General features: G+C 34.9%; 2 protein-coding genes across 3 annotated transcripts in view; one reads left to right on the top strand and one right to left on the bottom strand.

Annotated features, from left to right (window-relative positions):
• Positions 1–966: 966 nt before the first annotated feature.
• tspan31 (tetraspanin 31) lies at positions 967–8,263 on the bottom strand. The gene is made up of 6 exons (XM_032559662.1): positions 8,096–8,263; positions 5,750–5,917; positions 4,561–4,641; positions 4,324–4,464; positions 3,764–3,874; positions 967–3,559 (listed from the first exon to the last, which is right to left on the bottom strand). The coding sequence occupies exons 1-6, from the start codon at positions 8,156–8,158 to the stop codon at positions 3,485–3,487; spliced, it is 639 nt and encodes a 212-aa protein (XP_032415553.1). The 5' UTR covers positions 8,159–8,263; the 3' UTR covers positions 967–3,484.
• A 1,465-nt stretch (positions 8,264–9,728) lies between these two features.
• Positions 9,729–16,433, top strand: part of agap2 (ArfGAP with GTPase domain, ankyrin repeat and PH domain 2) — a 29,833-nt gene continuing 23,128 nt past the window's right edge. For both annotated transcript variants that reach the window (XM_032559659.1, XM_032559653.1), the window contains exon 1: positions 9,729–10,091. In XM_032559659.1, the coding sequence (XP_032415550.1) occupies positions 9,929–10,091 (163 nt within the window). In that variant the 5' untranslated portion in view covers positions 9,729–9,928. The remainder of the gene's footprint in view (positions 10,092–16,433) is intronic.

The raw sequence follows: 16,433 nt of genomic DNA, 5'->3' as shown, positions 1-16,433 counted from the left end.
AAAGGCATAATTTTACCAGAATAAAGTCATAGACAGTCGCTTACACAATCGCATCAAAGTCACACAATTAGAATAAAGTCATATTATTACGACTTCGGTCTTGAACTATATTAACATTAATAATAATAATAACACATTTAATCCCAGAATAGAGTCAAAATAATAGAAAGATAAAGCCATATTACAAAAACAAAGTCATATTTTGACTTTATTCTCATAATACCATTACTTTACTCTCATACAAGTTTATTGTCGTACTTTTTAAAATTATTTTGTCTTAGCCTGGCATTAATATTCAATCGCAAGTCATTTTATCTTCATGTTCAGCTTCACATCTTCACTCTACAGCAAAATACCGAAATGGATCAAATGAACTTCTGGTTTAAAGATGGACTAAAAACTGATTCCTAACAGATTTAAATCTTTTGCATTTTAATTAACATTTTTAAGTGTTTTTCAGCTTTATGTGAAAATTTATGGAAAGAAAATTCAAATTTCTATTTTAGAAAAGGCACGAAAGATGGGTTAAGTTAATTTTAGTATTTATGTGTGACATATTTATCTTGCTATGTTGGGTTTTAAATTGTTCTAAAAATGCAAATGAAATAAAAGTATAAATATTACGTCATGTTCTGTTTTTATGTATACTTGACACTTGTTCCAGTTAAGGTTTTTTAATATTAAATGAAAAATGTAAATATTTTTGTAAAGTTTTGGCTTAATTACTTCATTAGAGCAGTGATCGTTTTTGTTGCTTTTCATTAATTGAGTCTGTTTACTCTAGTTAATGATTAATTGATTAATACATTAATTGATTATTTCAATAATTGATTGAGTTTGGAGTTGAATTCGCCCCAAAATCCAGATAAATGTCTGAATTTTCCACTTCCCAACCTTAAACTATCGAGCTGGAATGTGACAAAATGTGAAACACCTTTCAAAAACTAGACATTAAGACAGAAAACAAACAGTTTTCCAGTTTAAAGTTTTATTATTTGGAAAATTAAGTCTCAAAAATTCATACATTTCAATAACAAGTGCACAGAAATTCAAAGTGGATACATGTAATATATGGCATTAGGATCTGTCATAACATTTACACCAAGTCCAAATCAGCAGCAAAAAATCCACATCAGCAAAGATGACAGGTTCAAGTAAGACATTTCATTACAGCTCGCATTAGTCCTTTAAGTTAAAATCAAAAATAATAATAGAAACACATGAGCAGGAAATGTCACATACTGAGGAAAATTATAACAACATCTGCTTAATGTGCACTAAACTTAAATAGATTCTAAAAATATCCAACAGGCATTATTCGTATATTTTTACAAAGCATTTAACACTGATGAATACAAAGACACATGGCAACAGAAAAAAAACATTAGTTGTTTTTTGAGGGCTTTAAAATAGCAACAAGGAGCACATTATCACAATTAACACAATAAAAGATTTGCAAAATATGGAGAGTGAAGAGTGCCAAATTATAATAAACTGTGAAATAAATATTTTAATTTGTTGCTAGTGTTAAAACTGGGCATAAATACAGATTTGTGTCTCAATTACATCTATTAAATTATTTTAAATGAACTTTGTTTCATCTGGGAAACTCAGTGGGCGGGATTAGGTGAGACCCTGGCATCTGATTGGCTGCTTCAACCAGCTGGTTAAGACAACTTCCTGTAAGTTTGTTTTGACTGAGTCAATATTTCCACTGGAAATGTAGAAATACTTTCAATAAAGTTTTGTAATTTATTTACTACAAACTCTGGCTGAGCAACTCCAGCCTCTAGATTTCTAGTTTGGGCTTAAATATCGCTAATAATTTCACCAAAGGTCTCACTGTGATGCTGCTACACACGTTAGCGCCGCTAACAGCAGCAAGCACTGCTAACACCAGCTAGCGCCGCTAACACCAGCTAGCGCTCCTCTCTCTTAACTTATTTCAGACCAAATGAGAGACAGAAAGGCTGGAGTTGCTCATCCAGGAAGTTTTTAGTAAATAATTTATTGAAGTTATTTATTCACTTTCCATTGACAATATTGACCCAGAATGATAGCAAACCTTGAAGAAGTTGTCTTGACCACTTAGCCAATCAGACGTCAGGATTTCCACTAATCCCGCCCACTGAGTTTAGTGAAATTTAATTTTAATTGAAATCATGATCAGCAGAAGAACATGACATAATTAGATATAGTTTTTAAAATAAAATCAATACAATTAATTGTGGCACATATAACCAATTTTATATTTAATAAATTCCTGTATTTATTTTCAATTTTTAAAAATGAACATTTTAATAATTATTTCCATTTATTATTTATTAATAATGGTAATAGTATTAACTGTATCATAGTTAACAGCATATTACTATTAATAATATTTTTAATATTGTCATTAACAGTAATTTTAACTATTACTGTTACAGCAATAATAGTTATTGCTATAACAATTATTATTATTGCTGTTAGCAACAACAGTATTGTTAATACCATTATTGTTGTCAATATTTTTGCCATTACTCATTTCTGTTTTAGCATTTTATTTGTCTTTTGTCCTTTCCATATTTTGAATGTTCTTTGATTTTATCAGCACTTTGTCACAGCTGTTGATATTGTCATTAAAAATAATAACATTAATATAATTTTGTTGTTAATAATAATAATAATAAAACAATTATTTATTCATTGTGATTTGGCACTCTTTACTCTCCATTGAAAAAAAAGCCACTTTGGCTAAAATACCTTTTTTTTATTTTCCTGAAATAAACGATATGAAAAAGTTTTCGCTGTGATTTCCTACGGCTGCAGCGGCGGCGGCGGGATCTAAACTACACGCCGTCGCTCAAACATAGGGACGCGACTACTTCTGCCGATCCACCGAGCGTTCCAGTATCTTAAATAAGAATATATGTACAACATGAAGGCTGCAGTCTGTGGCATGTGAATGTCGCTGACTGAAAGTTAGCTGGCTCAGTTACAGTTCACAAACATCTGAAACTAACCCAAAGGACGAGCAACTGCTACCTAAAGATCTACCTGCTAGGCTCCCCGCCGACGTGTTTGGGGAGGGAAATAATTACACTACTTTACATCACCGCTTCTATGCCTCGTTTTTTTCCCCGTCGCATCGTTTGGCGCATTTCACCGACAGACGGGAACGTTAGCTGTTACTACGCTAGAGACAGGAGGAACGTTTCAAGGTGCACACAGGCTATTAGTGATGGAGTCGTTGGTTGGCGTGTGTGTGTGTGAGTGTGTGTGTTTGTTGGGACTTGGGGGGGACATGCAGGACGTCTGGGACTCAAATCAAGGCTGAACCAGTAAGACTCACCAACGTTACCAGTCATCCGTTCATGCACGAGTATCCAGTTCTGAGTGGGTTGTGCGCTCGTCCATTTTCTCTGTGTGTGTGTGTGTGTGTGTGTTGTACCAGTGTGTCTGCAGGGAAAACAAGTGCCTGCTGCGGGACGCGAGGGGCAGACTATAGGAAAGCACTCGGGTTTGCTCGAGGATCCTTCTGGTTCCGGTAGCGCACGGCGAGCCACACGCCGAGGATCTGAGGTCAGAGATGAGACACGTTAACGAGACGCAGCAGGAGGACAAGATGGACAAACTCTTAATATAAACATAAACATTCACTATGACGATATGAGACATTTCCATGAAGAAGAGAGGGAGGGAGGATGGATGGATGGAGCTTAACGCCGCGTCTCTACTCAGAGCCGTAAGCAGTGTCCAGCGTGTTGGGAATCAAACTCACCTCTGAGAAGCTGAAGAAAAGTCCGACGCCCCCGAGGATCTTCAGAACTTCTGTTGCATGATTCAGCATCTTATCCCCGCAGCTCAGACAGGATCCTTCAGCTTTGCATGGCTGGAGGGGAAAATACAGAAAGAAACACTTTAAATTGGTGTTTCTAACAGGATGAGTCAAATTTTTAATCTGTATTTTCGTCTCATTTATTAAAAATTAAATGAAGCAGGTAAAAGAAGTACCAAACACATAATTTTTCAAAGAAACCAGATACATAAGTCTGTCACAATAAGCAATTAATTCCATAATAAATTATACTGGATATACTTCAACCTTTTAAATACTGGAATCAATGTTTGCCTCTTACTTCTACTTGTTTTATTGTTTTCTAAATAGTATGGTCTAGCTGCAGCCCTAATGGATTACTTTAGTTGTTACAAACACCAACAGCGCCTTTAGAAATATAAAATTGTACATATTTTACCTGCAGTATGTAGTTAGTATAAAAATAAACTACAGTCTTCTGGACTGCAGAGAATAAAACAGGAGAAATAACATTTCATACTTACAGCGTGACAGTTTCTCACGTCCTCGTCAAACTGTGAGTGGTTGTTGGAGACGTTCAGCAGGCCGCAGCAGTCCAGTTGGTCCTCCAGGTTTATCTTGGTTTTATTGTCCAACATCCCCCAGGCGGAGTTCAGGAGAACCACCTGGAAATTTAAAAATTAACAAACAGAATCCGCGTTTGTCATCAGGGATAAATACTGTTTGTTATGCATTTGAACTCAGACAGGATGTTTGCTAACCTGCTGTCCGCGGTTCATCGCCAAGCAGGAACAGGAAACTCCAAACTGGAAGAGGAAAACGATGAAGAGGATGACCATGTACTGGGGGAAAAGTTAAGGAAACGATGCAGATGCAAAAGTAGAAAATTACTGACCTACGAAGGCCTGCTATAACAAATATTAATGCACAATAAAAATATAAAGTTCTCTGATTTTTTATAGGGAAGGGATGTGAAAATTACTGCATTTAAAAAATGTAGGATTTTTCATGTTTGTGGGGCTGAAACAATCAGATTAATCATAATTATTTGTGATTGTGATGAATCAATCATTGAAATAATTGTCCACTAATTTAATAATCAATAAATCGTTAACAGTAAACATTGGAAACATTGGAAGCTCAAAACATTGTCCAAATTTCGTTCTGTATACACCCTGTGCATGCAAAATGATAATAAAGTCAGTCTAAGTCTAACAGTAGGCGTGTGATAGCAAATTTTTCTGGACAATAATTTGTGCAAGCAATTATTGCAATAAAAGATAATATTGTTATTTTGAAACCATTTTCAAGTAATATGTGATAATAATGCACGAACATTTTCAAAGATCAACAACCTTTAAATTCTAATGAACATTTAACATTAGAACTGGAAGACACTGCAAAATAAACAAAAAAATAAATTATAAAATCTTTATTAAACTGTTAAAAAAAAGCAGACTTGGGCAGCAACTAGTTGTTTTTAACTCAGTTACTTTTACTTGAGTAACTTTGAAAAAAAATGACTTTTAGGAGTATTTTTGCTATGCTATAATTTTTACTTTTACTTCAGTAAAATAATATTATTATTATTATCTCTAAATAACCATATTTTAGTCCATCTGATTATGTAATTTCTGAATATTAAAACATTAATATTTTGATCAGTAAGTCAGTTCTTGAGTAGAGATTTCACCAAATACTTTTTTTACTCTGACTTGAGTAATTTCCTGCATGGATACGTTTTACTCAGTATTTTACCCACTTCTCAGAAAAAAAGGCTACTTGAGATGAAAACACCAGACTAAACACTTTTGCCATCCAGTTTTTGGTAGAAAGAAACAAAATGAAAAAATAATAAATCATACAAATGGAAATTATTGAGCTCGATTTAATTTATCATGCGATTAATTGATTTATTGCTTATTGCATTTGAGTCCAGAGGAAGGATACAAAGAAAAGCATGACTTGGTGGTGGTGAATGGCTCCGATGAGGCCAACGATGGCGATGAGCAGCAGGAAGACGCCCACCGCTATGACGCCTCCGATGATGTGGATGCTGGACACCAAGCCGAAGCCTTTCCCCCAGACTGCCACTCCAATGAGCAGCAGCCCAACCAGCTGGAGGGACAGAAGGAGAGAAGTTAACCACGGTCAGCTGAGGCGCACGAGTATGACTGGAGTTCAGATCGAGGCGCTGCAGGGATCTCACTGCTCTCTCACAAACAGCATTTCAGAGACGCTTTTGCACCTCAAAACGTCTCAATGAGAGCTCTAGATATGAGCCTTTTGAATTAAAAATAGTAATTAAACGATGAAATACTATTTTTGCTCAATGTAATTAGCTGAAGTTGAGTAAATAGAAAGTTCACGGCTTCTGCAGTCATCAGGAGTGACTCAGTCAGAAATGAGCATCGTGACTCAGACGCCAACAACATGCCTGACTGAAGCACGTGTCTCGACTGCGTCAGGAGTTTTTAGGGAAAACATCTTCAAATGGGACATTCAGCTCTGTACGTACAGTTAAAACCTGCTCTACATATGCAGTTTTTAAAGTATTTTAAGGTAACTTCACTACAATTTGTAATATTAACTGTTTTACTAGGCCTATCACAATACCTATTTTTGCCTGACAATAAATTGCCCCAGTAATTATTGCAATAAATGATAATACTGCTATTTTGAGACCAACAAACTTTCATTTTGTCCCGAACACTTAACACTGTAACTAAAGATATTTTAAATAGCCAAAATACAACAAGACATCCAAAGACAATTAATAAAACAGCAATAAAAACAACAAATAACAGAAATTATAAATAAAATTGATTGTGATTTGTCTAAACAAAATTGCCCTTAAGAAATATTCAAATGAAAATATTTGAATTCATGTGATTAATTGATTACTGCGACTGATCTTAAAGGGTTCACATTTCACAATTTCTGTTTGTATGAATTATTTTGGCCTGGAAGCAAATTTTAAACATTACATGTGATGGCATGTTTACCATAATAATACAGTCATTATATTCACACTTTCCAAAGTCACAGACAAAAAGCAATTGTCTGTGACAGTTTGATTTTTGTAAACAATAAAATGGGGAAACTATAAATCACAACATTCTCAAATCACAGCCAAGCAGAGCGATTCAGATTGAGTAAAAGTGTGTGAATTCTGTATTTTAAATGCTTAATCACTTACTAATTATTTATGAGATGTAATTAATCTTTTCAACACCTTTTCAAGAACCTCTACAACAAAAACCAACTGATTTGACTCATCTACAAAAGCTTTATGTTGTCATAAACAGAGTTTCTAAAAACAAATTATAGAAATTTCTAACATACTTTTTAGATTTCTTTAATGTTAATTAAGATACATAACAGCTGCAGAAGCTTGAAAGTAAATGCTCTAATGTGACCTAGCTATGTGATCTAGTTTGTTTTAAAGGGTTTTTCAAATTCAATTAAAACATACTGCATTGATCCCAAAAGGAAATTAAATAAAATAAAGCAGTTCCTAAGCAAATCTCATATTTAGGCAGACAAAACTATAAAGTACAGTTTTTAAATTCAATAAAATGGCAATTATATGTCAATCACACCACTAAAAACATTCTAATCACTACAAAAAGCGATATAGTCATCATAATACCATATTCTGCAATAACAAAAATGGAATTAAGGCTGAATCAAGAACTGTAACAAGATAATTAAATTATTTTTTATACCACCGAATGTAGTTCATGGATTAGAGATTGTTTGTTGGACGCTTCATGAATACATAACCTTTTCAAAGTAAACAGAGATATAAATCATCTGAAAACTGGCAGATTTAAAAAGCAGTAGCTGTCAAATGTATCACTTCAAGTTTCCTTCGAGATTAAATCTGGGTGAGTCTGCTATGACATGGGCAGATTAAATCAAATTAAGACCATCCTGTGTGACTGTTACCACAAAGATAACCAATTTAAACACGCCAGTCGCTCAGCTGATGGCCTCGCAGCTCTGCTAATATGCTAATGTTAGCCGCTACTCTACGTTTCTATCCAGAAGCCGAAGCTACACACACACTGGGAGTTTTCAATAAATGAGCAGAATACATACCATTCACTTATGGACCAGAACCAGAGCGCATGTGAAGCAAAATGTTTACATAATCAGAACTTTCTTGAACTCTGTGAGCTAAAATAGGTAGCTAGCTTGCTTGCTAACTGGTTAGCTTTTCGTCAGCATTACGCCACTTCATTCAGCGGCTGCCGCTTAGTATCGACAGTTATCATCTGTGCCAACACTCACCATGTAAACAACATTGAGGGAGCAGAGGGCGTTTTTCAAACAGGTGAAACCGCCACAAACCATATTAGAAAACGCCAAAAATCCTCCAGATGAGATGAACAATAATGTCTGCTATGCGGCTCCGAGCTGCGCCGATGTCTTCTGGACTCAAACAGCGGAGAGGGCGTGGCCGATTTCGTCAAACTGACGTCTGACGTCAGATTCTGACGTCTCCCCGAACCCGTTTCTGTTTTTTTCAAACATCCTTCCGTGAGGTTTCATTGCAGTGGATGTATCGCTATAATCGAAAAGGTTTATCTAAGTTCCTCAACCTGACATTAACTGACCTTTTCTACACGGAACGCGGTTTTTCTGTTTTCTTCTATCTTTTTTTGTCATGTTTTTAATTTTGACACGATCTGAAACTGTGGGTTTATGTTTTTTACTGCTTACTGATGGAAATCACACGGTATACCTAAGTGTTGGTGTTATTGTTAAATTATCGGGTTAACCCTACATATACACAGTGCAGTTTTAAGTGTTTATTTATTGTATCTGTATTTTTTAGTTGTTTGTTTGTTTTATGTTGTATCAGTTTTTCATCAGACTTAAAGCAAACATTTAGATTTGAACCAATAGAATAAGTGTAACAATTTCGGCAGATTATAATACATATAACTGAGTTGAATTTCAATTCAATTCAAAAATACTTTATTCATCCCAAATGTAACTTAAATTTTGTCCAAGGATCTTCAACAATTGTTGTGGATGGCAATGCTGTAGCAGTCAGTCTCGCAACGTATTTAAAGAAGCCTCTGACGAAATAATGTTGCTGTATGAGTCTTATGTCATGGGATGTCAGCAGCTCAGTTTAGGAAGATTTTCCAAATGTTATTGTAGAATATTGATTTATGACGACATTTAATTCATAAGGGTTTTATTTTACTAATTCTAGTCAAAATATTATTAAAAATGATCAAGAATGATGCTAAAATTTATTGGAATTTAACTATTCCTGAACATTATATTTGCAAACCAATATTCTTTATTAAGCTATTAAATCATTTTAATGGCCTGAATAATTGTTTGGGTTTTTTTACGCTAAAACAATCTGATCTCAAGAGACCTGCATAAACAAATATCTGCAGTGTGCTGGAGCTATATTTTAAAAACAAGTCAGGTAGATTTTCTTCACAATGATAGGAGAGACTAATGAGGTCATAAGGTCATCAAGTGTGCTTCTGTCTTAACATTGTTTTTGCAGATGGTTGCACATTTTGGTATACGGTAGGATTCATGTTAGATCCTGTTTTTAGAATATGGCCTTTTGCAGTGAAACATCCCCAAACCATGATACCTCCACCTCTGTGCTCCAGATTTGGAAAGATGAGAATGTTGGTTTTTGTTTATGTAAAACTGATTTGTTCTAAAATAATTCAGTCTATGTTCTCTCTGTCTTAGAGAAAAAAAACATGTTTGCAAAGTTAAATTTAAGTTGCCTCTTTCAGGGAGATTTTAGTCGTCACATTCTGAATTTTCCACTTTCTCTTTTGGTAAATTTCAGTTCACTACATTTTCAGGGTTGACGTGCAGAGGAGAGCACAGTTTGAAACAGGGAAGTGATTTCCGTTGGGCTCAAACCTGCAGAGGAAGCTGAACACGTTGTCATGATGTGACTTTTGTGGTTTAGAAAGAGAGAGAAAGAGCGAGAGAGCGACACCCTGAGTTGACTTCACCTCGTCTTCTGGTGCTTCTTCGTCTCAAGCTCGAGTTCTTCATGTGAAACCAGCAGCCGGAGTTCAAATGGGCTGAAGCATCTCGCTGCTTCGGTTCACGACTTATCTGTGCGTGAGGATGACCAGCAACGTTAAATCAGCTTCCTCCTTTGCGATAAAAGCGGAGATCAAGAGGTATGACTCCCTCCAGAGTGCAATCAACAGACTCTTCAAGCAGTTTGACAGAGTGGAGAACCAAACTCTGCGCTCGGGCCTTAAAGTTTACCTCCACAGCATTCAAGGTGAGCTAACCGTTAATTAGCATTATGACTCACTTTTATTTATCTCAGTCTGCATGGTGAGGAACACAAAAAGCTGTTCTAACTTCACAAAAGTTCTCATTTGACATAATAACCAGGAAACAACGGCATGCATACATCAGCCTCATTACTTTTTAAATCAGCTTTCTTGGTGTGGTGCAAGGAAATAAGACTGTGTGGGTGATTGATATCTTCCTTTCAGCTTCCTGTCACCGTCTGTGTGACTCGGTGTGTTTTCCTGAGGTTAAGGTGTTCAAGTTTGCGCTCAATCCTCTCTGCTCGTGAAAAAAATTACCTCTTGGTACCTGTTTTGCATCAGCATTAAGCATCAGTCGGCCTCTGGACTTAGAGAGACTAAATGGCAACATCCTTTAGCAGCCATCGCCATAGTAGCAAGACGAAACCTGCTGTGTGGCCTACTTCCTGTCTGCCAATCTGCAACTGCCCTCAAAGCCACTTCCTCTCATACAAGCAAGGCTTTTACTTGAAGCTGATCAGTTTTACATCACATCCTTGAATCGCTACTTCCTATATTTCTTGTTGAAGTGACAAAATGTGACACAGATAGGTTCCTTAGAAATGAACGTCACATTTTCTTTTGCCTTTTGTTTGTAGAAGTATTGCGTGCTTGACCTTCAGAGAAGGGAAGTTCTCAAACTGTACGGCTAAAAATGATAACGCTTATTGGAAAGATGACAAAAATTGTACTTACAGAATTTGTCTGCGATCTCACTGTCTGATGGAGCTTGATTTTGTTGCAAAATGCATTGTAACCTCTACATTTATTTCCAGTTTGAGTTAGCAGCAACATTTATTTTAGAAATGAACTGCAAGCAGGCAAAATCAAGTTAGCTTGTGAACAAAAATCCTTTAGGGATACATATATTTTATTTAATCTAAATAGTGTCACTGTAGGATTTTCTGGCTGAACTATATATTGAATGCAACAGATTTAATCTTTTGTACTACCTTACACTTCTTAGGAATTTCTTTTGTTTTGTGCCAAAATTAAACATTTTAGATGCAAAATGCAATTTTCAAATGAAGGAATTTAGACCTCACCTTCTTTGGAGAACTATTTTACTTTATAAACATCGGAGGGTTTTATGGATGAACGGTCAAGTTCACTCAAAAGCAGACACAAAATCTAAACTTTGACCAGCCCAAAATGACTTAATTATCTTTAATTTTTAGCCATTGAAATAAGGAATTTGAATGACTAGTAAGATTGTGCAGTATTTTTATTTTTTAGTAGTTTCTACTCCACATATCTTAAGAAAACTAATTTACAAGTAAATTTAGTGAAAGATATAGCAGCTTGTTTAAAGACAATAATTCCCTGATATTGGTGAAAACAAACTAGTTCCACTGACAGATTATTTAGCTAAATAACAAGACATTTTTATAATGTTATAAGTGAAACAATCTGCCAATATTGACCAATATTGAATCAATATTAGGGAATTCTTGACTTAAAACAAGCTCCAACAGCTTGCTAAAAATGTACTTGTAAGTTAGTTTGATATCTCATCGGTCCATAAATGTTTTACTAGAAATCAAAATGTTTCTTGGGAAACAAGAAGTGAACATTTATGACCTTTTATGGTTGTTTTGCATACTCTTAAGGGAATCTTTTGGAGTAATTTTCTTTAAGTAATAGCAGTGAAGGTTCACCGCTTGTCCATGTTGTCTCTATTTGTGGATACTGGCTGATCTATACAGTGCGGGTATGGATAGTGAAATTTATCCATCCATCCATCCATTTTCTGTACTAGTGGGGTCAGAAGGGCTGCTGGTGCCTCTCCAGGGAACGTTTCAGGCGAGAGGCGTAGTCACCCTGGAGAGGTCGCCAGTCCGTCGCAGGGCAACACAGAGACAGACACAACCATGCACACACACACACTCACACCTAGGGAAAATTTAGAGAAACCAATTAACCTGACTCATGTTTTTGGACTGTGGGAGGAAGCCGGAGTACTCGGAGAGAACCCACCATGCACAGGGAGAACATTCAAACTCCATGCAGAAAGACCCCGGGCCGGGAATCGAACCCAGGACCTTCTTGCTGCAAGTGAAATTCAGCTTTCCCAAAACACAAATAATCATAGTTATTTCATGATTTAACCAGACCTAAATGGACCAAATTAGGTAGTCCACTTGCTGTTGTAACAGTAATTAAATTCAATATTATTCTGAAAATTCATTGAGAGCTAAATAATTGCTGCATTTAATTTTCAGAATAATATTAAATTTAATTACTGTTATAACAGCAATTAAAGAAACAAGCTAACCTTTAGCATTTGTTTAGAAGAGAGAAATCACAGCAAGTTAATCTAAGAGTATTATAAAGTTTCAGTTTAAAAAATATATGTATATCAAGCTGATTGTACACACAAGAGATCATAACTAAAATACACAGAACTAGAAATAAGAAGATTTTATTTTGAGCAAGATTGTACAGTTGAAGGTAGTGCCAGCATTTAAAATGTTTTAATGAAAACTTTTACAAAAAACAGGGAAATAATTGTGCAGACAGGATATTTTATGGAAATATTTCAGATACTTAGTTTTGGATTAAACATTTGTTTGTTTTTTTAAGAGGGGAGAACAAATGAAGAAGTTAATATTTTAGCCAATAGCTGAGAAACACAGAAACTCAGTTTATGTTTTGATCATTTCTTTATTGTATATTTGTTTAGATATAATAATTTTAGTTTAATCTTTGTGTTCATTTATATTTCGAACTTGTTTCCAAGATGAGGGTTTCTTTCTGATTTCAGGTTTTCCTCTAAATTTCTCTCTGCTGTGTTTATATTTCATTTCCTTCGGCCTGCCAGCTAATCACCTCTCCAGTATTTAAATGGTCCTTTATTCAGTTAGTTTATTGCCAGATCTTCCCATTAGCAGGAAGCTATTTGGAGTGCTTCTGAAAACAATCCAGATTTCCTCCAAGATGGCTATTTAAGTCGTGCAGATGAACTCGAGGCACTTGGTTTTCAAGAAGACATCACAAAAATAAAAACAAATTGGATGTATTGTCAAGTCCAAAACAATTAGTAAACAAATTAAATTATTCAGGTAATGAATCTGGACATTTTAAACTCATGTAGGGCTGAAACGACTAATCACCGATTTTTGAAATAGTCATTTAGTAACCGATTAATCGTTAACTAGACTCGAAATAGTGGTAGTTTTCTAAAAAAATCACCACAGTCACAGCAGAAACTGAGCTAAAAATGTACAAAATATACATAAATTTTTCCATTTTAGATACAATTATCCCTGTAAAAACACCTCCGTCTGTAAATATGAAATATCCAAAACTTCTCAAATGGATTAGTTTTACCTTCACCCGGTTAAAATCCACTAAAATTCAGCAAAGGAATGCTATGTTATTGCATTTCTGTCAATAAAATATTAACTTTTATGTTTTGAAAATTATCTCAATTATGTGTTTATATTCTTCTTTTAATGCATTTCTTATATAGTATATAAAAAAGGTTTAAGGAGAAAGAATGTGCCCATTTTTTATCTAATTAATTGATTAATCATCAGTGTAATTGATAGAATAACTGATTACTAAATGAATGTTTTATGTATAAAAGGGATAACAGATAGCAGCAAGTTTCTTTCTTTAATTTTCCTTTTCAAGACTCAGTCCCAGTAATCAAGTCTTCAGTTTGAGTCTGAGGAAACTAAACGTATCGCTGGTGAGATCAGAATATTTAGTTTATTACTCAAATTTTCCACTGGAGGTCGGCTTCAGGGCAGGTCTGGCTAGCTTTGAGGTGTTTTTAAGAACTGGCTGATCTTCATACATTATGAAAGGCCTGACCCCCATATCATGAGTAGAAAACTGTTTTTGTATAATTAGTCTGCTTCAGTGTCAGTGCTTTAGCGCGGATCAAAGCTGGAGAATCCTCGCTGGGACCCGGCTCTAAAAACAGAGCCAGCGCTCTCTTGGATGCAGTCGAGTGGCTGTATGTCAAAGGAACGGTGAAAAAAGCTGAAAATAGTAGAAAAAAAAAAATGAGGAGGTTCTCCTGGGAGCTATAGGAAGCTGAAATGTCAAAAACTACTGCAATATTGAATAAAATAAAATATTTTACAAATAATTAAAAAAATGTCTTTACATGTTAAACTGTTGCCTAATGCTTCCATTCCTGGATTATTGTGTGGAGATCTGACATTTGTAACACAAACCTGTGTTATCCGAATTATTACTGCATCAGATTATTTTTATGCAGCTAATGAAATATTTCTTACATCATATACTTTAAGAATTTATGACTAAATAGAGTATAAATTTGTCATAACAATGAATTAAAATTCTTATCACAAAAGAATAAGAATTGTTTTGTGATAAGAAAATAATTCTTATATATATACAGTATATATATACAGTATATATATATATATATATATATATATATATATATATATATATATATATATATATATATATATATATATACTGTATATGGTGCTCACTGCAGCATGGAGTGGAGAAATATGGCAGCAGCTCACAGTGAAGGAGAAATGAAAAATCAGCCAGCATGACCACTGCCCTTGGCCACCGGCCATCTGACAGCTCCCACCCAAATGTGCAAATGGCGTGTTGGGGAGACAGCGTCGTTCGGACGTGTGCATGCGTTATTCAGATAGATGTGTCACAATAAGGAGAATTTCACAGTGCAGCAATGCAACCTGCAGCATGCGCTGCATCTCGCTCAGACAGTGTTTTAAACACAGCTTCAGCTCTCTGTTTACTCTCTGTTTCCTCTGAGGATGTGTAGCTTCCCCATGAGCCAAAGGCGGTTTTTCAGAGCTATTTTGTATTCAGTGTGAGTCTTTAATGCCCTCTCGCTGACTGAGGCAGGGAGGGGGACCAGGCGGAGCAGGTGGACCGCCATATCCTGTATGATGAGGAGAAGGCTTCTGTGCACTGGTGTGTTAGGAAATATTTCACATCAAACAGTTTCTTTTTCTTCTTTTCCCCTTCCCCCAGAGAGTAATTAACATGAAATTACAGCCGGTAATAACTCAAGCGATCGGTGTGTAATGGTGTTTGCTGCAGCGTGTCTGGTGTTGAAGCAGTTCCTCTTGTATAATTGCTTTTGAAGATGTAGTTTACAGAAGAAAACCTACAGAATATTTATTTAATCCTTTAAAATAACCTGAAAGTTGCTGTCAAATGTATTTTGATCATTTCTATCTACTGGTTAATTTTTCATGATCTGATGGCTTAAAAATGTATTGCAAAACTGAGCAAATAACTAAGATATGCTGAATATAATCACATTATTCAGAACTCCTGAACTTATCACAACCCATATTTTCCTTATGTTTTATTATTTTATTATATTATTCCTTATGTGCCAAAGTAGTGCATAATGGTGCAGCAGAAGGAATATAGTTCCTAGTTTTATTATTTTAAAGAAATAAATAATTTGTAAAGTTCTGTACTACATTTATACAACTGAGTAGGGCCATATCAGAGAATAGTATTACCAGAAAAATCCATTTTAATGGGAAAAAAGCTTGAATAGTTGTGACGATCTGACCACCGTTTCCAGTCTGTCATTCTTTCTTCGAAACAAACTCAGCAGTTTCCTCAGTCGTTTCAAAGTCCTGCTGCTGCTGCTGATAATTTAATGCTGGCGTTTTAAAAGAGGAAGTATTTCCTTATTTGTCAAACTGATAACCAAAGTGCAGTTTCAGAAGGTGATCATCGTTTTAACGCAGGAGCAACACTGCTTGTAGTTCTCATGAAACTTTATTCTGGAATTATTGCAACTTCAATTTTTTTATTACTTTATTCTCATAATATTCCAGTATTATTTCAACTTTATTCTGGTAGTATTACGGTTTTATTCTAGTACTATTACAACTATTACAAGATATATTAATGGAACTTCGTTCTTGCATTAATATATCTTTATTCTAATAATATAGTGACTTTATTATTGCAATTTTAGTCTCGTTATTTTGAGTTTATACTCATTCTTACAACTTTATTTTGGTATTATTGCAACCACTTTATTCTTATGTTATTACGATGTTATTCTTGTATTACTACACCTTTATTCTGATATTATTATGTCTTTATTATCATATTACAAATGTGATGTGTCATTAATGTCTTTATTCTGCAAATATAATAATTTTAATATTACAAGTTTATTCTCATATTATTTTGAGTTTATTCTCGTATTATCATGACTTTATTCTTACGACTTTATACTCATATTATTATGACTTTTTCCTGGTATTATTTTGACTTTATTGTCATAATATTATGAATTTATTCTCGTGTTATTACTC

The sequence above is a fragment of the Xiphophorus hellerii genome, chromosome 1, assembly GCF_003331165.1.
Source record: "Xiphophorus hellerii strain 12219 chromosome 1, Xiphophorus_hellerii-4.1, whole genome shotgun sequence".
In the NCBI taxonomy this organism is placed as follows: domain Eukaryota; kingdom Metazoa; phylum Chordata; class Actinopteri; order Cyprinodontiformes; family Poeciliidae; genus Xiphophorus; species Xiphophorus hellerii.
Note: the sequence above shows the minus strand (reverse complement) of the source record. Positions and strands in the feature narration are given on the sequence as shown.

Bases quoted from the DNA above. Each gene is read 5' to 3' on its own strand.
- tspan31 (XM_032559662.1), bottom strand. From the start codon at position 8,158: ATGGTTTGTGGCGGTTTCACCTGTTTGAAAAACGCCCTCTGCTCCCTC. The intron at 4,465-4,560 runs GTTAGCAAACAT...TTAAATTTCCAG, and splicing joins CGATGAACCGCGGACAGCAG to GTGGTTCTCCTGAACTCCGC. The intron at 3,560-3,763 runs GTGAGTTTGATT...CTCTGACCTCAG, and splicing joins TTTTCTTCAGCTTCTCAGAG to ATCCTCGGCGTGTGGCTCGC.